Source organism: Schistocerca gregaria, chromosome 1, assembly GCF_023897955.1.
Source record: "Schistocerca gregaria isolate iqSchGreg1 chromosome 1, iqSchGreg1.2, whole genome shotgun sequence".
Taxonomy (NCBI): domain Eukaryota; kingdom Metazoa; phylum Arthropoda; class Insecta; order Orthoptera; family Acrididae; genus Schistocerca; species Schistocerca gregaria.
This window is the reverse complement of record NC_064920.1, coordinates 1,008,383,015-1,008,407,071: the sequence shown is the minus strand read 5'-3', so window position 1 is coordinate 1,008,407,071 and position 24,057 is coordinate 1,008,383,015. Positions and strand designations below refer to the sequence as shown.

The following is a 24,057-nucleotide window of genomic DNA, read 5'->3' as shown; positions in this document are numbered from 1 at the left end:
ATATACTGTGTTGGATAGAACTGTGCCTCGCGTACCGGCATGTGAACAGCATACACAGATGTCATCATTAGAGAGAGGACATGTAGTTGGGCTCAAAGATGCCAGATGGAGTAATCGACGAATAGCTCGACGTTTGAATAGGAGCCATGCCACTATTCGACAGCACAGACAAGAATGGTTGAGCCACTGTGTTGTGTCAAGAAGGAAAAAGTAGATCTAGAGAGATAAGAGAACATGAAGACCAAGCAATCGTCAGAGAGGCGATCAGAGTCCCGGTCTCATCATTATCATCAATCCGACGTACAACTGGTGCTTCAGTGACCACAAGGACCATTAAGGAGGCAGCTCTCCTTGCACCGACTACCATTGACTTCTGTACACCAACAACCCTATTTGAAGTGGTGTCGGGTTTATTCCTCCTGGTATGTCGTTGACTCAAGCAGAATTGTTTTCAGTGATGAATCCCTTCTCGAACTGATCCCCGATGACCTGCGAAGATGTGGCTGGAGATGTCACAGACTGCAGTGGAATATCAACCTGGATGTCACCAACAATACAGCCTGAAAATCAGGAGTGATGGTCTGGGGTGCCATTTCATTTCGCAGCAGGACGCCTTTGGTTTGTCATCCGCAGCACCCTTACAGCACAGCAGTATGTCGACGACGTTCAACGCCCCGTTCTGTTGCCCTTCAAGGCAAGCCATTCTGAGCTTATATTTTACCAAGACAATACCCAGCTGCAAACGACGAGACGTTCTACTGCTTGTCTTCGAGCTTGCTCAACTCCACTTTGGCCAACAATGGCGCCAGATCACGCCCAATTGAAAAACGTTTGGAGCATTATGGGCAGGACCCTCCAGCCAGGTCGGGATTTCGACGAAATAACGCGCCAATTGCACAGAACTGGCATGATATCTCAAAGTGGGACGTCCAACAACTGTACCTATCAATGTCAAGCTGAATAACTGCTTGCATTAGGGCCAGCGGTTAACAATCACATTATTAATGTGTCCAATTTGAGAGGTTCTTTCTTCTGAATGTATCGTCCAATTTTTCTGTAATTGTGGTCATTTGTTTCTCCATATATGTACATCACATCTATCGATTTCCGTCACATTCAGATAAATCCTTCGTGGTGCATCGTTAGTTTTTTTCTGGAGGCGTGCTCAGATAGTCTGAGGTTTAAGGCAACAGGTCACAATAAGAAGATGATCCAGGTTCGATTCTGATACTTGTTACGACATTTTTATTACTTGTCTATTCAGTGTACCAGAAAGGTTTGCACTAATAGCATTCCATTTCATTATCATCGATTGCATCCCACAGATTCATTCAGTTCATTTCAGTGCATTTGATTCTGTATATATCCTCTGGGAGAGGGTAGGTCAAGGTCTTTCAGTCTCAGTTCCGCCACTAATGCTACTCGCAAGTGCCCTGTGAGACAACCTGTGGTTCCGAAATCATATGTGGTATCATCAACAGCTATGGACATTCATTACAAAAACATCAGTATTATTACGATCAGCATTACCAAACAATGTAGTGAATTGGTGTTTGGCAGCATGAGATACAAACTTTTATTACTTATAGTGTACTGTCCTGCAGCTCGACTTACATAACCAAGAAGACTTTTGGGAAGAACAGCAATAGATCGTGTGACGTTTTGTTAGGGGACGTGAATGAAGTAAACAGATGGGTTATCGGATTCTGAGGCACCTATCGTAGTACACGAAGATCTTAAAAAACAAAAATCAAGTGTAAATCCATGTCTACACTTTGAAAGTCAGAGAATGGTGAGTGGGGGGGGGGGGGGGGTATAAAGTGTACCAGTCCCAGATGGTCCAATTCGGGGTTTGAATGTTGGAAGAAAGCCTCGCACTGCCCCACTGTAGCAGCCCCAGTCTGACAAAATAACGAAAATCGTTGACTTTTATTTTTTTGTTGCTCTTGCCGTAATTATGAATAAGTGAGTAAGCCGACATGACTCATATTTTACAACTATTTTACATCAGACAGGTCTTTTGCGTAAACATGCCATTGTTTCAGTTTTATGACTTACACCAAAATATCCTGCATGTGTTACTGTTTGTAGGTCATCCTCATCAATAAAACTGAGGCGAATGTCATTTATCTTAACCCTATTGTTAATTACAAAAGCTTATCTGCGAATAGCATCATCAATATGAATATTAAATAATGTAATTAATAAACTACTTTGTTCTTTCACTCCTTCATCTACTGATGGCAGAGCTCTTATTTTTTAATCAACATCAAGAACAACTTATTGAATTATTGAATTTTCATAAATAGTTTCAATGTGCGATAAAATGAGTAAGGGATATGTCTGTGTTTCAGTAGGAAGCCTTTTTCTAACAATTTTGTCAAACAATTTGTAGAAATCTGTAAAAGCTAATTTCATTTGTTGGAAAACTTCCTGTTGCCTTCAATTACCAGATTCAAAACAAATATTTCACTAGCTTTGGAAACACCTTTCCTAAAACACAACTGTATAAATATTAACTCTATAACAATTTTCAACTGTGTAATAGTTTATAATTTCCTGTTAAGACTCCTGGAAAATAATTTCTAAAAGGCAAGCAGTAAATTAACACTCCAATACATATTACTACTTTCCTTTCTTAAACATCTGTAATACTGCCACAATTTCTGGCATATGCAATGTGATGGAGTGCTTAGTGTTATTGGCGACATGTTGTGAATTGCTGGTTCAAACCCAACTACCTGTAATTATTTGTAACCTCATACTTATCATTTCTGGGAGCTTCTTGAAATATCTCTTGTCTGTAATATTTGTACATATGGAATATACAATGGTTGTATAAATAGTAGCATTCAGGAACATCCAATGTTTGTGTAAATGACTGCACACCCTGCCAGGAGAACAGTTCTGACCGGCTGTATGTTTGTGTCAGTAGTGAATATACTTCCAGTTCTAAGTATTGCACTTTATCAATGACCCTGTCTGTGGATTTGGACTTGATTGTGGTTTCAACTTACAAAGCTGCATTGCGTGAGATCAACAAAAAAGGGATATTAAATATCCAAATTCATAACTGTAACAAATTAAATGAATCATGGACCTAACAACATGAGCAGCTGCCCCAAGACACAGGAGGACAAATCTTTTTTCAGAAGGTTATACTACCATAAGTGGTGACATGTCACTAGGCAATGAAGCTGTGGACACTTTCTGGTACCTTACTGTAGGCATAGATCTTAGCAACATGGCCCATGGCTTGTGGTTGATACAAGGCAGATACAGATATATTTGCAGACTAGAGGCATTTGTTATACAGACATCAACAAGACACAGTGCATGCAGAAATCATACAAACTAAATGTAATTCAGTCTGAGGAACTTTGCTTTTGGAGCCTTGGAACAATAAATAAAATTCAAGTAAAAGGTCAGTAACATCTGATTAACATAATTTGAATATCACTGGTTTGTTATTGCAGTTGTAGTGATACAATATTATTTGCTTCACAACTGTGATTTTTAACGGATAACTGAAATTAACTAGCCATGGTTGGTGAAACAATTGTATTCTAAGCTACTTACATTCCTGGAGATAGTGTATGTATTACCTGTACTTAATAAAATAACTGCAAATGCTGGACTCAAGTGCTATTACATTATAATTAATAGCTTTTAAAATATGATTAACACCCAAATGTGTGGCATTAACTAAATTCCATTACATTATTGCTTTGGTTTTTAGTTGCTTTCTTAAGTTTTAGTATGACTTTCTACTTCCAACACAAATTTTAAAATATAACCATCCATCGTGTAACAATTTTCCCCATATTAGCTCTGCTTTAATAATTTTAATGATGTTGTTTTCCAATTTTTTTAATTTTTTTATTTTGCACCTACAGGATAATTTCATGCTGAGCTTTACTGTCATTTCAAGCTCTTCATTACTTACTAAGTTTCTTGTTTACACATTCTTTCTTGTTCATTCAAATATGGAAAAAGCAAAGAGAACATATTTAACATTTCTAGGAGGTGACTGCCAATCATTGTTTGACATTTAAAGAGTTTCATGGCACTCAATTGTATAAATACTTACTTCATAACATTTCGTTTCAATAACTGGTCATAACATATGTGAAAACAAAGAGAATACTAAAATTATAGATTAGGAGATTAATTTCATTTGTAGATTGAAACACCTATTGAGTCTGAATACCCTAATTATTTTCCTCTTAGTGACATGGGTTGCTGATGTCTCTAACTGAACATAATAAATGTTCGCAGGCCCTTTACATGTATTGCAGAGGCTTGTTTCCTAATTTTGTCCTTAGTGACCAGTCAGTCAGGATAATCTGAATCACTGTTTAACAATTTCTCTTTTAATACATATTTTAGACTGTACTGGTATCTCAGGCTTTAAACAGTTTTAACATCCATGTACAAAATTGTTCAATAACATCTACTTCTTCTCACAGTGACTTGCTCTCCCTATGTGTTTATCAGTGGTCAGTCAATCAAATGCACCATAGAATAGCTTTTAACACTTTCTGCTGTTAATTCTCATGTTATTTAGTACTTTCTTTCATCACTATGTAATGGTGAGGAATGTAGATATACGCTGTCCCATGTGTTAATTTGATTATCCATCAGTCTCTGTTGCTACTGCTAGACAAAGTCCCTACTGTGTGTCTAAGGGCAACTGTGAGTAATTTTCACTAAGAATCTTGTCCTCAAGTTCTGCACGTGTGCTGGCAGCCATAACTTTGAGCATGCTTAAACCAATATCATCATGATCATAATCATAATCCACACGTTCTCCCCAGTGCACGCTGTCATAACCTGGAATATTTCCAAATGGTTTTAGATGACATACTGTGATCCTTTCCACACTATTTGCTACTTTTATGGTAATGTTAAACATAAAAGTAGTAAACATTTTGGTAATGAAGTACATTATTGAAATAACAGAAATGGAGTTCAAGTGAAATAGAACAAAACTGTTATCAGACCTGTTCTAACATTTGCATGATCTAAAATCAAGAGCTCTTACCTGAAATTAGATTATTAGTAGCTACTTTGCTGAATTCATCTTCAAAACACTCTTAGGTAATGATATTATATGGTTGAGGAATAGGTTTAATTCACATTTAATTTTTTTGAGTTATATCGATATTTATTACTCATTAAAGTAACATACAAAAAGCTGTCAAAAGTTTGTTTCCTTTCTCAACACACAGGACCTCAAGAGCGATCATAAAAGACCTTCCATCCGAAAAGAAACATTTCCTTTTATACATTTGTATTTACAAATGTTGCAACACACTAGACAATTTAAAAATACATATACATGTACATTGCTGATAGGTTTCCAATACATTTTCTCACATTAAACACGCAATAATTCTTTACAATTGACACCAAAAACCATCATATAAAAACTTGACATCACAAGGTATCTGTACTTTTATACATCAATAATAAAAATGTTTATATGTAATATTAGATTTTAAAAATGTCACACACACTGGCTCAACAAGAAGAGATCTCATTTATACAGAAAACAGCAAAAGGCCGATTGAGTACCATCTTACATTTCTTTGAAAGTCGTTACATTTTCTTTCTTGCTCAAAAACTGCTGTTAAAAGGAGACATCAGTTATAACATTTCTTTATTCTGAAATAAACTGAAGTGCTTTTACTGCAAATGATCAATTTCACAGTTAAGATTTTTGCAGAATGATACACCAAAGCTACACTCACAGGTCATCTGATGGTACCAAAAAGAAGCAGCTACTCTTGACACATATAACTTTTCAGACAATTACTATAGCTACTGTACTCAGTGTATTCAGTTCAAAGTAAACCACACTGAGGAAAAGTGTAAGTAGTTACAACTGACAAAAACGAAACTCAGCCAGACCACTGCAGAGTGCAGATAAGATTTTGACTGATGACCAACATGGAACTGAAGGATTGAGCCTAATTGAATTAGCCTGTTCTTTGAACTCAATGGTTAAGTCATTAGGAATAGCACGTTCTAGGATCAGTTCTTTCCACATGCATCATCACTGCTTCTTCCTCCCAAGAAAACTAAGCACAAATTCAAAAGAAGGCACCCTAAAGAAGTGTACAGCTGCCATAATACTGAATATCACTGAGGTGCTTGTGTAGCAAAAGACCTTTTATACAGGCACTGATAGTAAGTGCCCCTCTCAAACAAATAGTGGAGATCACAATGTTTGTAGATTCCACTAACTGTAACAACATTCATCCAAAGTTCACACACAGGCATGACAAACAGAAGCACAATCAACAAGCTAACATCACTAATGAAGCCAACACCATGAGTTTCACTTCACATATTACAAATATTTGTACTCTGGTAGGGATGCAGGCAGGACATGGCTCTGTGCAGTCAGGTCACAGTGAGTGCACAACTAGAAATGATTAACCTATTTCCTTCAACAAACCAGAATTTGCAAACCCAAATTCTTACGAGATATTTCCTTATATGTAAAGAAAAATTCCACCATTCAGAAAGCCACACAGAATTTTCTTTTTTGGCAAGTAAGTATGGTTAAGGCCACTGAGTAATGATATGAGCGATAGCAAAAAATATTTCAATGCACTACAGCACAAGTTCAAGCTCCAAATGCTCGACTTGACTCTGTAGAATAGTGTAGGTGAAAAGTAGTATCAGTGAACTATATGAAGACATCAAGGACAGAAAGAAGCATTCATCAACCACTCTAAAAAAATTGCAAACTGCAGATCATAATAGATGTTACTCAGGGAAACGTTAGCTGAAATAATGTGTAACAGTAACCATGCTGTAGTTACAAAATACAAGAAATTGCTGTAAAAACAAATGTGCAGTGCAAAACAGAATCAATATTGATACATCACGTATTACACAATGTAGCTACGGAATATAAAGAGACAAGAAGATGGTAAATACAAGAAAATCAGAATATGCCACACTTATTATATTTGTAATTAATAGCAGAAAACTTTGTATAAAAATTCTAACCACTCTGTGGAGACATGAGTTATTAATCAGAGTTATAATGCAATAAGTAACATCCAGTAGAAGGCATTGATTCTCTGGTTTATAAATTACTCATTTTGCATATATGAACTACCAAAAAAAAATGGATGTTCATTTCAAAAATTTGAAGGTGCAGAGAAAGTCAAGAGATGTGACAGGAACTCATGGAAATAACGAGCACTGCAAAAACAGAGGTACTAGTTCACCTGTTCATGTCTAACTATCACAAGAGAAATATTTGGAATAATGATACTGCAGTTAGCAGCCATCCACGAGTCCTGTAGCACGACAAAACTTTCTGACATGCTACACCTCTCTGTTAACATTTGGATCAAATATGTGATGGCCTTAGGTTATGCAAAACAAGTGATTTTGTAGTAAACAATTCTGATAGTAACAGTGGAAGTAACAAAACAGAAACAGCAGTAATTGGTGAAACTGAGCTTCTGTAATTTCATCATATTTTATGTTGCATAATTTTCCTCATCTTGTACACATGCTAAATGTTAACAATCTCTGGAGGAAATGATGCACTTACAAGTACTCTAGATACTGGTTTAAGGGGTCATTACTTTGGTTTCAGATTCTGAACAAGCTAACATAGGTATCTCACTTATGAAGTAATATTTTAGATGTAAGTTCTGCAGTGCTGGTTCACGTTATCTGAAAATAAATTAGGACCAACAAATTTCTGCCTATTTTGGAAACAAAAATGGGATAGTCATTCTTCAATTATCAAGCTGAGCACTCAACTGTAATGATAAAGGAACACAATTCGAGAGCCAGTGTCCTTTGCCCACGAGAACTGGGGAAAGCTAGAAGGGAAGTGCTCTGTTGCTCCTAAGGCCACACAGCAGATTCATAGGCGCTCATGTCTCCTCCCCTTGCATCATCACCAACACTGTGTCACCTGCTTCTGCATCTTCTGAGATACACATACATATCAGATGTCTAATTAGGTATTTCTCTCCTTGTTATCTGTGAGAACCAAATATACATGGCCAATATTATTCATGACTTTATTTCTCTCATAAGACATGTGCAACTAAGCAAAATGAGGAATACCATGAAAAAATTAGACAGTAACTTTTGAACTAGCTGGTAACATTTATGTTAGCCAAGAGTGCTGTAGAAGGACTTGTGAGTAGGAATGCAGTATAAATGTGGCACTTACCCAATCATTATTATGCTCTGTATCTTGGCTTCTGATACCTGAATGTGGATCGAACTGCTTCCAACTTAAAGACTTACGGAATATAAGTTTTTAACATAGGCTGAACTGCAATCCCTAGCTGTCAAATTCTACATTACAATATCACCATTCCATGAAGGTCATGTTTAACTGAATAAAAATGTATATTCAGAGAAAGTAACCTACCAAAATAGATTTATTTCCTTCAAATGATAAAGTCCAATGCACAGAGCAACCAGTCAGTGGATAACTGAAATTCCTGAAATATTATACTTCCTATCACATAACTCAGATATTGCTGTAGTCAGTGTATTCTAACATAGCAAACAGCAATGAAGTCAAACAATTATCAAGCCATTCTTGATCCATATTTCCAACAGAGCAAGTGTTTTCTATATGAATCACGCAGTAAATCTGCAGACTATTTACACACTGACATCAACACATATAAATGCTTGTACACTATAAAATTTCTCTCACTTTGTCAGGTAACGGTGCAACCCCATTTTAAATGTTTGAAATTTTTATGGACGTAAGATATAGTGATAAAACAATTTAACAAATTAACTGTTTGTGCGGGACTTGAACAGACAAATTTCAGGTCCGTAGTTTCAACAGTCATTTCAATATGGAATCTGGCAGTGAATTTTACTAAATGTTTTCAGTCAAGGATATGAAATAAATTACTTGCACAAAACTGTACTAAATTTATATAACAAGATGAGCAAATTCAAAACACCTTGTCAGTGCAACCCTCAAATTCTAATATCCAAAAATATATCTGTATCATTAATCTCACAAAAATGTAGCTGAATCAGCAGAGAAGGCAATGTAGTTAAATTTTAAAACGAACATGATAGCTCTTTATATACATGAGCACAATTTAAATATTCAGTCTCTCTCTTTGCTGTGTGGCTCACGAGTTGCGAACACTTCTGTCAAGCTTCCCATACAATCAAAAATTATAATAACAGTAATAATAAGAAAGATAATAATAAAGCACTTGAGTAATTACCACACAATAGTCTTATGCAATGTTATTTCTTACAGCATTAATCCACTATACATTCTACAGATTATTAACATATTACACATGTGGTGCATAATATATATATATATTTATTTATTTATATTATTTGTAATATTAGTACTCTTATCATAGTACAATAAAAATTATGACATTCTCAACACATGATACGACATGCTGAAAGCCCTCAAAGGTTGTGTGTGAAGCCCCTTGAGAGGCACTTTAAAAATAGGCTTCTGAAATATTCCTGCCTTTATTCTTCATGTTACTGCAGAGATATATGTATGGATGCAATGCCAGGGTTGTAAGACTACTTTTTCATTACCAATATCTGTGAACTAACTTTACACATGACTGGAACTCTCAGAGAAAATTTTCTTTGACTCTGCAGTCTGTTGAAACTCACAATTACAAAAAAGCACATTTTTATTGTACGATCCACTAAAAAGATACAAGAATAAAAAATAAATGTAGCACAGACATTTCTTATTGGGTTGTGTTGAAGACAGATGGCATCTCAGATTTCGTTGTCTTAATAAAATGAAGACAAGGAGAGTGTCTGAAGTCAGTACCAGGAAGCAGTTTACAGATGAAATTTGAATTTTAATGTAAACCATCAAGTAGCCTAATGTTAAATATATTTTCAAGTCCTGACACATCTATCACAGTACACACAAAACTCATTTTTCTTACAGTTAATTTATTTAAAATTTCATTTCCCAGTGTCTGCCACAGAAGCCATTACTGAAAATATACTGTGAATCATTCTCTTTCCAATGCAGATTCTTAACTCACACAAAAATTAATGAAGGGAAATAAATTAAAAAACACATTCAGATTATAAATGAGCTCAACATATAACTTATCACTAATACAGAAACTGGGTCCTGAGAGAAAGACTGTTGCACAATTTACTCCAATAATTATCATCAGAAGACAAATTATCAAACATGATCTTGATGTCTGAATTTCTAATCATGTAAAAAGAAAAACCCGCTTACTTACACATGGGTATATTCAACAGTAAATATTTGTAACAGATCTTTCAAGCTCATATACATACACCTCAGCTTTACAAAAGAGATATTTTGCCATTAGATGGCATTTCCAAAAGTTTGTACAACAGCTAATTGTAGAATGCCTCTAATGCAAAAGATGTAAAAAATGTATTTTATTGTGAAGTCTGTATGTACAGAAAACTCCTTTGCTCCTCTCAAAATTATGTGCATGTAAGACTCGAAAACCATAAGCGTTCTGTCCAGTGAACAACATTTTACTAACAAAGTCACATATTTATGTAACCCCATTCCCTTGTGAGCAAGGGTTTCCATTTTCCCCACATCACTGAATATTAGTTGCATGAAAATCCCTGATAAAAGAACAATTTTAGTTGGATACAGACTATCAGACACTGTTCATTTCTCCATCCAAAAAACCTTCTGCTGTCAAAACCAGTATCAACATATGAGAAGTATGTGTATCCCTCATATATTCATCACACAAACGATGCATTGTATATTTATGGTACTTACTGTGTTTTGATAGCACATAAAAGTCGTTTTCGCACCTAATTTACTGTACAGTATAATAGATGCTATTGTCATTGCAAAATGCAAATATCTAAAGAGATGGGTGTCTGACCCATGTACAATGCCAATGTAAAAATTATTAAAAAGCAAAATACCAAAGAGTAAAAAAAAAGTTCCCATTGTTACACATTACTTTCTACTATTGCTCCGTCTTAGTTTATTACCAATCTACTATTTATAAGTGGCAAGCCACATTTTAACCAGCACATCACGCTCCTAACAGCCTCTCATTCTGCTTATTGGTCCACTCCACCAGCTTCCTAACATAGTTGGATGCTTCACGAAATGGCCAAAATTGCAAACATCTTTACACATCTTTACACTCAATCTACATCTAGTGAAACACGGTAGTGCATGAGGGGAAAACTTAGCAAACCTATCAATATCTGTAAATTGTCAACCAACATAATATAATTTGCTTGACTATAACAACTCCCAACATTGCCTCCATCAACAACATAGAGGAAAGAGCATTATATAAGGAATATTATTTTTCTAAAAAGCAGTTTAGCCAATAAATTAAGTATACCGCCATTTCTACAGATATAAATCCTTCTAGTAAATTAGGCCTTGCCTATGGTATTTCATTTAGTTATATAATAAATTGGGGCTACCACAGCTTCATATTTCTATCAATATCAATCTCTTCACAATGCTGATTTCTTGTTTTGGAAAATTTATGATAAAGTGACTCCAACACACATTCACATTACATCACATTACTTGCATAAAAAGAATGACAATTTAGATTTCATAATGAAATAAATTAGTTTATGAACATGATACATTAATTATCCAAAGAAAACAACTCATGGCTTACAAAAGTATGGCAGCTTACTGTATACACACTGCATTTAGAGAAACATACACAAGCAGAAAAGAAACACAACACAATACCTTTGTAGATCTACCACTTCAACCAACAAAGAAAGAAATTGTGTAACCTGATGGCAGAAAAATCTGTTATTGGCATAATGTTATTTTTCTTCCATCATTGATAAAAGTGAATGTTACTTCCATATCTGACAAAAATATTGATTTGTCCAAACTGTGGAAAGTGTATGGTTTTGAGAGGAAACAGTAAATATATGGTATAATCTACTTACAAGAATACTTAAGAGACAACACAAAAAACACACATTCCATTCTGCACTCGCTCTAATTTGAGGTGAAATGTATTTGTACATATGTTTTCAATTGAAGGCTTCTTATTTTTTTGTACCTGTTTCATATTTATACTATATTTTCAGGGTTATTTAATGTAGTGAACTACTTTTTAAGGTACCAAAACAGCATCCTAATGGCTAATTACATACTACAGCTGGGAATTTGTGTTTTTGTGAACAACCCACCAGTCAAATAGGGAATATCTAGCATCACACACACTAAAGCAAAACTTCAGAATATTAATTTAATATAAAACTGTTCAATGTACACTTGCTAGAAGAAGCAACTTCGTTCTCATTTAGAACATCAAATTCGTATCACTATATTGTTATGCAACATTGTAGAATAAAAGTGTAAAGTGATGATTTGTTAACTAGCAAGCAATTTTTTTAAAGATCTCTAATATATGTCCTGATGCTACTATAACCATGTAACTGATTTCACATAAAACACAAAGACTTATTTAACAAATGATGCCTGTATGACTTAAACAAGATTATCTTTAATTTTGTGTTTGTTCTTCCCAATTCTGTATAAGCACATACAATCCCCACTGTCAGTTTTTTTTCTACCAGGAGTACAACACCTGGACTTCAGATACTAAAACAACTTTTTCCTGCAAGAAGGAAAAACTATCAATAATATACCTGATGTGGGAAGAAAGATTTCAAAATATTTTGGTAAATAGTAGATACAAATATATCATAGCTACTTCAGTTCCCAGACAGAGCAACAAAAATCAAAACTCTGTTTTAAAATTTAGACAGTCAATTCTATAGAAAAATTCAAATTGAAATTTTGATGGGGTATTTGAGTGAGGATTGTTACATATACAGAATAGCCACCGTATAATGAAGCATATGATAGCATACCTTTACCTAACTATTGCACAAGAAATAAATAGTCTATTTCTGTACCTAATTGTTTGTAAAATGTACACAAATTTCCAGACAACTGCCACAGCTTGGCACAAAAGGGGCATCTTATGAGGTCAATGCAAGACCAAAATATTCTGTTTCATGGAATTCTCCACATGAGCAAATTTGGGGGCGGTGTATTTTACACAGTCTAAAGTGGAGACACATAAGAATTGTAATTGCTGTCCACTGGCAGCTTTGGTAGATTACATGATTTCTGAGCAAGATGAAAACTGGCTAGCAAAGTTTTCTTGTTTAGCAGAAAATTTCAGTGGTACATTCTCTTAAACCTAGCATTAGTAATTAACAATTAGGAAGTTGTTCTAACTGATGAAATCTTACCACATAGAAAATTTATTACAGTCTACGTCTTACACTCTCCTCTTTATTTTGTTTATTTATACATAGATACAGACATATAAACTTTCATCTGCTGACATTTACAATTGAAATATAAACAATAGTCACAAAATTTATCTGTGTAGTTAATAAAACATTCTCTTCATTCAAAGCACTTCCATCAAATGCAGATGTGAGCTAAATTTCAACACAAAAACTGACATTCATACCAGTGTGTATGATTTCTTTCATTTACAAGAAAACAGAAACATTGATATAAAACATATAAAATTAAGCAGTCTTATCTCTACATGAACTTACAGTTTACCAGACTTACTATAGCAGTGGGACAAATAATACCAGCATTGGTTCTAGAATAAAGCAGTCGACAAATAAACGGCAGGTCAATTACAGACTAATTTACTTTTATTTAAATTGTAACTCTGCAAGTACCAACTTAACAACTTCTCTGAAATAACAAAAAAATGTCATTACTAAATAAGCAAGGCATACCTACAAATTAGCAGCACAAAATTTTCCACATGGTACGCATATGTCAGAGGAAATACATTATTTAAAATTTGTGCTTTGCTCCACCAATGCTAATATTTGCTAATAAATCCCAAAGTCCAATATTTGTACTTAATGTTAATCAAACCCACTTTCAATAAAAAAATCACTATGAGGAAAAACCATTTAGCATATACCTCTCCAAAAGCGGTAACTTTACAACACACTGCAAACATACCAAGGTGTTTCAGTTCATAATTTTTTTCATATATAAAGATCTTTTGAAAATAAGAACGTTTTGCAAGTTACCTCACTTTGACACGTCATTTTCGACATTAAAATATACATCTACCATGAGATAAATATACAGTTACATAGAGAAAACGACAAACATCTGGCACTAAACTACACAACACGGCAGTAGTACGCAAATTTATTACCTATCATAAAATTTCAAACAAGGAGAAGCATCTCACAAACACTACATGTCAAAAAATAATAAGAGACTGACCTCCAGTACAAACAGAAGTTGTAGGCGTTATTCATGCCACAAAATGACAAAAGAAGTGAGGACTGCCAAAAAATATTAATTTCAAAAGTCTTCTACTGGGGCAATTTCGAGAGCACAAGAACAATGATACTGATATTTCTGCAACACAAAACTTATCTTTCTCCTGGCACTGGTATTCTACACAATGTTGCCACAGAAAAATCCACATAAAACTCTAATTCTGGAATACAATTATCAAAAAATTTTCCTCACTGTTAAATGAAACATAGACTTCTTTACACTTCAATAACATCTATTAAAATGCTCTCTCTTTCTTCAACATCATTAGTTTCCAAGTCGCATAACAGCCCCAGTAGTAGCCCAGCCCCACTTGTGGTAGGAGGGCAGACGGTAATCGTGAGTTCCTATGTTGCGGGCACTGTTAAGACCATGGCTGCTGTGGCACGTTTCGGGCATAACAGTAGGCTAGTGGCTTCACAAAATGTGCATCCACTGTCCTGCAGTGTGGGCATGGCACGGAGTGGCTGTAGTCAGAGTAGAAGTTGAGCCGTTGGTGGGGATGCAGCATTGGCTTCTGGCAGTTGTTGCACTGTTGACACAGGTAAGTAAGAAATGTTATGAAACTAATCTTAGTAACCATAATTAAAGGCAACTAATTCTACCACATTATAAAAATATTCACTAACATTTTGGGGAACACAAAGCAACAGCCTGAAAACAGATAAATGGCTTACATTCCTGTATACCATGCTCTATAGACTATAGGGAAATTACTGCAACAACAAAAAACTGAATGGTAATCATAACAGAAATACTGTAGAACAAAGATGTACCCAGTGAGGGGGCATAGCAGAGCAGTTGCTACTCTCCCCAACCCCCTGCTACCACTATAAAAAAAGCCAGAATGCATAATGGACACCGACTAAGTAGGAAGTGCTCCTAGAGCCATTTGTTGTATATCACAAAATAATTTCGCCATTTAGTGCGAAACTAACATGTTAAAAATTGGTATGTTCCATGATAATGCTTCTATTCAAAAACAACATCTACTAATCATGATACAAATAAAATGAGGTTGTCTGGACTGGTCTGTTCAAACCCCTGACTTGCATGTCTTTCAAGAATTTTGGAATTTTTGATTGTTTGCTACACCAATTTATCCAAACATTCACATCATTTACCATAAAGCACAGTGAAAACAAAGTTCATCTTCAGCACATAACAGCTTTGTGGTAAGATAACCCCAAAAATTGCAAGCAGTATTAGTAGTAAAATGACACTCATCTTACAAGCTATTAGAGGGCTGCTATTTCTTACAACGAACATCAATGGCAGACAGGGATTTTTCAGCAATATTCCACAGAATTTAAATGTTAAGAATGATTAGAAACAAAGAAACTATGAAGAATAAATGTACACAGTAAACGAATAAGCACAGTTTTTATATACATGGCACACAATGCACTATGCTCGTGATGTCTCAGTCGTACACACACTTCAGTCCCGAACACAGTAAAGCTATAGGTGACCGAACATGAAAATGACCAAAACTGAGTTTTATTTTTCTTCACAAGAATAAGTAATTTCTCCTGACTTCAGATGTATGGTTTATTAACAAATACGTGTACTGTTTCTTCTTGAAGGTGCTTTGCATAGAAATCTATTCTCTTCGCACCCTTGCAATTTAGCGGCGACAAATGGCATGTCTCGCGGTCTGACGTTTACAATGTCCGAATGTTCTATAGATGGGTTCAAGAAGGCTGTATACAGTAACACGGCATATACAAGAGACATTTTAGCCTTGAATGACGATTTGCTTGCATTCGTTTAATGAATGTGACTTCGCTTTGGTAGTGACATTTCTCTTTTAGGGGTGTTCAAAATGTGCAAGAGTTAACAAATGATGGACTTGTAAGACGAAAATATGTAAAGGATTCGCATAACATGAGAAAAGCTGTGTGAGAAACCTGGTTCTACAACATTTCTACAGAAGAGGATTTGCAGCATGAACTGTGATCAGAAAAGCCTCATGGTGGAATATTGGGCGACTGATGCTACAGGGAAGGAACATTGCCAAAGGCATTACTTCTTGCTACTATTATGGAAACAGTGAAGTCAGAATACGGTGATCTTTCAGATTAAAATTTCTTACTACTTACTTACCAGATCAATACCAAAATTCAAAACAAAGTTTCAACAGTTGCATATAAGAATCGGTTACCAAATATGGTCTTTGTTGGTCACATAGACCTGGCAACAGATGTGATCAACATAATACTGATCCAATCATGGAGAGATTATCTCAAGTTAAAGTTCAGTAATGGGCAATTTATATATCCAGCCCAGGAATAATCATTGACTGTCAACAAGTAACGAAAGTTAAAAGACCTACAAAAGTCTCTACTAAGCAGTCTGGAGAAATGAAGCGTCTCTTCAGGAAAAGTATACAGGATTCGCCTCATCACAAAGAGTGTAAAGCTGAAATGCACTGAAAGAGCTGTACAGCGAGGAGAAAATGTTACAGTAAGGTTTATTTTCTCATTTTCCGTATCAACACAATGGTATCAGTAACGTACAATGAACTTCTTCCACATGTAAAATACGATAGCAGCTTTGTATTAGGCCTTATTCTTCTGGAAATAGTGCTACCACTATTATACGGTGTTATCATTGTGGGTGGTGTTTCTTAAAGAAAATAACCATGATTTTTTTTTTTTTTTTTCAAGCGAGACATGACGCATAAAATGTTTCTATGGCTGCAAACAGTAGCCCGCTGAAGTGTGAGCGATGTGAGACACATGATGCAACAGAAAATGAAATGAGCTTTCAAAATTAGTCTGGTACACAACTTGATGTAATAATAAAGCTATAATGAATAGTTATAGATGGGTACTGAAAATGCTGTGGAGTGATAACACAAAAAATTAGGTACTGCACAGAACTGGTGTAAAATAAATGCGACTAAACCGAAAAAGGGGAAGGATAATAGCAAATGTGTTAGGAAATCATGAAATAACTTTGATGGTGTCACATGGGGCCTAGAGGGCAAACATTGTTGGGAAGACAGAGATTGGAATATATAAAAGAAATAATAAGTGCTACTCTGCGACGAAGAGATCGGCAGAGAAGAGAAAATCATGGCGGCCCACATCAAACCAGTCAGATGCGATAAAACCTTAACCTCTTAAATGTTTTATATCAAGGGTAATGTACTCTCTAAGTATGAGGGAAAAAAGGGATCCCCATTCAATGCCCTGTTTTGCATAGTAGAATTCTCTGATTCCTTGAAGCAGGTCCTTATGCAGACCACAATTTCAGCAGCTTTGAATAACCCATATTGTGTCTTTCCAAACTTTGTAGATTGTTGCAAGAAACGGGCATGTTAAGTCATTTCCCAGTACAAATTCATCGAAGAATAACACTCGCCAACAGCATCCAAATGGTTCAAATGGCTCTGAGCACTATCGGACTTAACATCTATGGTCATCAATCACCTAGAACTTAGATCTACTTAAACCTAACTAACCTAAGGACATCACACAACACCCAGCCATCACGAGGCAGAGAAAATCCCTGACCCCGCCGGGAATCGAACCCGGGAACCCGGGCGTGGGAAGCGAGAACGCTACCGCATGACCACGGGATGCGGGCAACAACAGCATCCAACTCCTGTTTCTAAAGTACGACTAAATCCAACTCTGTCTGGAAGACAACTGTCAGTAAAAGCTAAGTGCGTACGGGAGACCCAAAGCAGATGACTGTTACGTATGGTGCTAAGGGGTTCATGGTATATGAAGGCACCATGATGAGTGGCTGTTTCACACTTTCATTGGTGGGCGAAAAAATACTGCTAACATTCAGAGGTAATGTGCAAAAAGCTTGGGCATGGCAATACTGATCACAGCCCATCGAGCAATCGGAAGAGCTAGTTAGCTATGCACAAACAAGCTGCACATCCTCTTCCACGGGAACTGAATCGACGACCAATACAGGAATGTAAACAATTAGTCTGCAGAACGTTTTGGCTAGCAACCTAAATGTTCTGGGCTCCAGGTACGACACAGCCATGGCTTAAATTTTGAATAACAAATCGTCAGCAACGCAGGTCGAAAACTTCCTGTATAAGGAGTCACCTTCATCTTGACAGTGGCCTTGTCAAGGGCAGACGAGCAAACAGAATTTCAGGGGAACCTCTTGCTCTTGGGTGGAAAATTGCCCCTAAAAGGTGTGTGAATAAGCAATGATCAAAGGTATGACACTGCGGGAGGCAATGGAAACCACTGCATTAAAGACACATTATGGGTGTCCACACGACATGTGATCTGTAGTTTAAAAAATGTTACTTAATGATCTCTCCGTTGGCAAACGATTCCGGATTTCTCTCTCGGATCCTCAGGAGGAGACAGGCAAATGGAAGATAACCAAGAGGAAAAGAGTGCATAATCAAATCTATGGTTCGGAGTTTGAACGTGGAGGGAAAGCTAGAAAATATGAAAAAGGAAATGCAAAGGCTCAATCTGGGCACAGAGGGGTTCAGTGAAGTGAAATGGAAACAAGATAAGGATTTCTGGTACGACGAATACAGGGTAGTACCTACAGCAGCGGAAAATAATATTATGGGAATAAGATTCGATATAAGTAGGAAGGTAAGGCAGAGAGTGAGTTACTTTGAATAATTCTGTGATAGGATTATTCTCACCTGAACTGACAGCAAACCGACGCCAATCACACTATTTCAAGGATCCATGCCGCCGATATGAAGAATTACAGGGTAACTCGTCATGTAAAGGAAGATGATACATTAATAATCATGACGGATTAAACAATATTGTAGGGGAAAGGACTAAAGACGGTGTTATGGGCGAAAATGGGCTCAGTAGTAGGAATCGAGAAAAGAAAGACTAACTGAGTTATGGAGTAAACTTCAGCTGGTAATAGCGAAAAAACTGTTCAAAAATCGCCTGAAGAGGAGGTATACTTAGAAGAATCCTGGAGACACGGGAAGATACCAGCTGGATTACAGCGTGGCCATGGAAGTGCAGGGAAGCCAAAGGGAAAATTCTGCTGGACAAATAAGAAGAAATGGAAATATAAATGGTCGATGGATGGTGTGACTCAGCATACACTGAAAGTCAAAACAAATTTCGTTGAAATGAAATGTAATGGGAGCAGCATTAAGAGTCCCACATAATTTCCATAGTTAAGCCCAAATGAAAGAGCGGATTCCTCACAAGCAGCTTCTAATCAAGCTGCGGAACTATGGGGTATCGTCTCAGTTGTGCGACTGGATTCGTGATTTCCTGTCAGGAAGGTCGCAGTTCGTAGTAATAGACGGCAAATCATCGAGTAAAACTGAAGTGATATCAGGTGTTCCCCAGGGAAGCGTCCTGGGACCTCTACTGTTCCTGATCTATATAAATGACCTGGGTGACAATCTGAGCAGTTCTCTTAGACTGTTCGCAGATGATGCTGTAATTTACCGTCTAGTAAGGTCATCCGAAGACCAGTATCAGCTGCAAAGCGATTTAGAAAAGATTGCTGTATGGTGTGTCAGGTGGCAGTTGACGCTAAATAACGAAAAGTGTGAGATGATCCACATGAGTTCCAAAAGAAATCCGTTGGAATTCGATTACTCGATAAATAGTACAATTCTCAAGGCTGTCAATTCAACTAAGTACCTGGGTGTTAAAATTACGAACAACTTCAGTTGGAAGGACCACATAGATAATATTGTCGGGAAGGCGAGCCAAAGGTTGCGTTTCATTGGCAGGACACTTAGAAGATGCAACAAGTCCACTAAAGAGACAGCTTACACTACACTCGTTCGTCCTCTGTTAGAATATTGCTGCGCGGTGTGGGATCCTTACCACGTGGGATTGACGGAGGACATCGAAAGGGTGCAAAAAAGGGCAGCTCGTTTTGTATTATCGCGTTATAGGGGAGAGAGTGTGGCAGATATGATACACGAGTTGGGATGGAAGTCATTACAGCATAGACGTTTTTCGTCGCGGCGAGACCTTTTTACGAAATTTCAGTCACCAACTTTCTCTTCCGAATGCGAAAATATTTTGTTGAGCCCAACCTACATAGGTAGGAATGATCATCAAAATAAAATAAGAGAAATCAGAGCTCGAACAGAAAGGTTTAGGTGTTCGTTTTTCCCGCTCGCTGTTCGGGAGTGGAATAGTAGAGAGATAGTATGATTGTGGTTCGATGAACCCTCTGCCAAGCACTTAAATGTGAATTGCAGAGTAGTCATGTAGATGTAGATATGTGGAAAGAAAAGGTCTCTAAGAGAGGGAGTATTTGACTCATGACACAACACAAGAAGAAATGAGATTCGGTATGGAAGTCATAAAAGATCCACTACTCGAGTCATAGTTTAACAGAGCTCAGGAAAACTGGCGATCAAGTGACGAAGTGGGAATAGCTAACATTCCTTCGGAACTTCTAAAATCTTGGGAGAAGTGACAACCAAACGACAGCTCAATCTAAACATCAGCGAAATAATGGCGGAAATAAGGTTCAAGAGTAGGATTCAAAAACTGCACCAATGTTTGTGCCGTGTAACAAAAACACGGTAGTGCATATCGGTGTGAGTAGCTTTTCTGCGGACACTGTGGCCAAGGCATCCATTTCGCTTGCGGCGTATGAGGAAATCGAGGAAGGCAATATATTGTCTTTTTCTACCTCCATGAAGAACTGGGCGTTACTATTAATGCTACTGATATGTTTCTCGCGTCTGTGGGGCCAAATGACGAATATCTCGTCAAGGAATCCAAATAAACAACTAGGCTTTAATGGCGCCGTGTGTAATGAAACAACATCGAAATTCTGCACAAAGAGGTTTGCAACAGCTGGAGCTAACGGTCTTCCCATCGCTACGCCCCCGTCTAATCACAATATTTGTCATTGTACAGAAAATAAGAATGTGCCTAAATATCTCCACGAAGTCGGTCACAAGCGAATGGGATACTAGGTCCAAAGAATTTTTGATAGGCCCATTCGTAAACAGCGTTACCACAAAAAAAAAACTGACCATAATCTCTCTATCATATATTGACAACTGTTAATCCGGCTGAGTTTTTCATACCATGTTCACAGTATCCCATAAGTGGAGCAAGGAGACTCGCCAAATACCTCGGCAGCTTGTATGCTGATGAAACAGTGGTGGATACAATGGGGCGTGATGGCGTCCGGTCCTTGCGGATCTTCGGTGAAGCATAAGAATTTGGTGCTGCAGACGCCTGTCTTGACCACATTGTCTTCCACCGTAGACCGCTTGAGAAGCTTAGTTTCCTTCCTTATCATTTTCGATGTTGGGTCGCGTGAGAGATCCTGCCGAGTATCTTGTCCAATAGCGCACAGGTCTGCGGATCGTAATCCGCGTATTCCACGATCACTGATGCGATGCCCTTTTCAGCAGGAAGGGCCACAATGCTTTCATCTTGGTGTGGTGTGCGCTGGCCATTGCGCTCAGCCTAGGTCATGACCTGGTAGCTCTGCTTTCGTGCGAATACTGATGGAATCACGTTATATTGCGTCCGTTGCTTGACTTGCGAGCTGCCTGTTCGAGGCTACATTTTTTCACTAGCAGGAATGACCCGTGGCGAAATTGCGAAGTCCTTTCGTAAGTGCCAACATTGCACCCGTGTCAAATTTGAAGAAAGCTCTGCCATAGCTGGCACTAACGACTTCTGGGAATATTTAATGAAAGAATTCATTGTAATAAAAATTAGTGATAACGCCTTTAATAGAGACGGCGGTCTGCTGCGCAACGCGGCGTACGATCCAGCGACAGAGCGATTGAAGCGGACAAATCGAATGGTTCAAATGGCTCTGAGCACTATGGGACTTACTTCTAAGGTCATCAGTCCTATAGAAGTTAGAACTACTTAAACATAACTAACCTAAGGACATCACACACATCCATGCCCGAGGCAGGATTCGAGCCTGCGACCGTAGCGGTCTCGCGGTTCCAGACTGTAGCGAACGGCTACCCACGCCGGCGGCAAATCGAAGCCCGAGTCAATGTATGTGCTGATGCCGCCTCAGTGAAATCAGAGTCAGTAGCTAACGTGTAATCGTACGTACCAGCAGCCCACTAGCAGCCTTACCAATTGCAAATGGCCAAGGCTTGTTTGGCCGACAGCTTGTGTACTTTAGATCACTTGAGGCGGCAGGAAGCCCAAGAACTTTTTATTCACTCTGCAGTCTTACATACTTCTAAATGACTGTGCGCTTCCAAATCTACATCTACATTTATACTCCGCAAGCCACCGAACGGTGTGTGGCGGAGGGCACTTCACGTGCCACTGTCATTACCTCCCTTTCCGGTTCCAGTCACGTATGGTTCGCGAGAAGAACGACTGCCGGAAAGCCTCCGTGCGCGCTCGAATCTCTCTAATTTTACATTCGTGATCTCCTCGGGAGGTATAAGTAGGGGAAAGCAATATATTCGATACCTCATCCAGAAACGCACCCTCTCGAAACCTGGACAGCATGCTACACCGCGATGCAGAGCGCCCCTGTTGCAGAGTCTGCCACTGGAGTTTGCTACACGTCTCCGAAACGCTATCACGCTTATCAAGTAACCCTGTGACGAAACGCGCCGCTCTTCTTTGGATCTTCTCTATCTCCTCCGTCAACCCGATCTGGTACGGATCCCACACTGATGAGCAATACTCAAGTATAGGTCGAACGAGTGTTTTGTAAGCCACCTCCTTCGTTGATGGACTACATTTTCTAAGTACTCTCCCAATTAATCTCAACCTGGTACCCGCCTTACCAATAATTAATTTTATATGATCTTTCCACTTCAAATCGTTCCGCACGCATACTCCCATGTATTTTACAGAAGTAACTGCTACCAGTGTTTGTTCCACTATCACATCACAACATACTTAAAACTTCCTTGCATATTAAAACTGTGTGCCGGATCGAGACTCAATTTCGGGACCTTTGCTTCCTGACAGCGTTACTTCTGCCAGTACCTCGTCTCCGACCTTCCATGTTTGGAGGTACTGGCGGAAGTAAGGCTGTGAGGACGGGGCATGAGTCGTGCTTGGGTAGCTCAGATGATAGAGCACTTGCCCGCGAAAGGCAAAGGTCCCGAATTCGAGTCTCGGTCCGGCACACAGTTTTAATCTGCCAGGAAGTTTGGTATCAGCGCACACTCCGCTGCAGAGTGAAAATCTCATTCTGGACACAACATACTTGTGTCGTGCCCATGAGGAACCACACCTCATACTGATGCTGACAACTGGCATCAGTTCCACGTAGAATGAAAATTTAAACAATAATGTCCAATACGTTATATGAACATCTCCAAACGGAGTGATAAATGTGGCGCTAGGCTTCGTGGTGCGACACTTTCCATTTCTGTTGGCACCACACCAAGAAGTAGCACACCAGTATCTATCCGCTTTAGTGTTCTCATTTTCATCGAAATAACGCCACCGGAAAGGTGCGACGTGGGGGAAACAGGTAAAGGTATTACAAACAACTGGCGCAATAAGCACGGTTTAAGCTGCGCAGCGCCGTTGACAGCAGAGAATGTCAGGCAGGGCAGAGGGCGGAGGCTGCGCGCCCAATTTCAGGGAACATAAAGCGGCAGCCGGCAATTAGCCGGTGCGCGCCGCCGCCAAACCGATTAGGGCGCCTAACAACGCCAGGAGTCGCCTCGCCGCTGCAGCAAGTGGCTGCAGACCGCAGCGCCTGCAGACATGCCTTGTGGCCTGTCCGCCTGGGGCTCCCTGACTGCC

At 38.2% G+C, this 24,057-nt stretch overlaps 1 protein-coding gene across 1 annotated transcript in view; it reads right to left on the bottom strand.

Annotated features, from left to right (window-relative positions):
- Positions 1–5,151: 5,151 nt before the first annotated feature.
- LOC126278678 (headcase protein-like) overlaps positions 5,152–24,057 on the bottom strand; it is a 692,507-nt gene continuing 673,601 nt past the window's right edge. Inside the window, exon 5 of the mRNA XM_049978925.1 lies at positions 5,152–14,882. Coding sequence (XP_049834882.1) covers positions 14,715–14,882 — 168 coding nt within the window. The 3' untranslated portion in view covers positions 5,152–14,714. The remainder of the gene's footprint in view (positions 14,883–24,057) is intronic.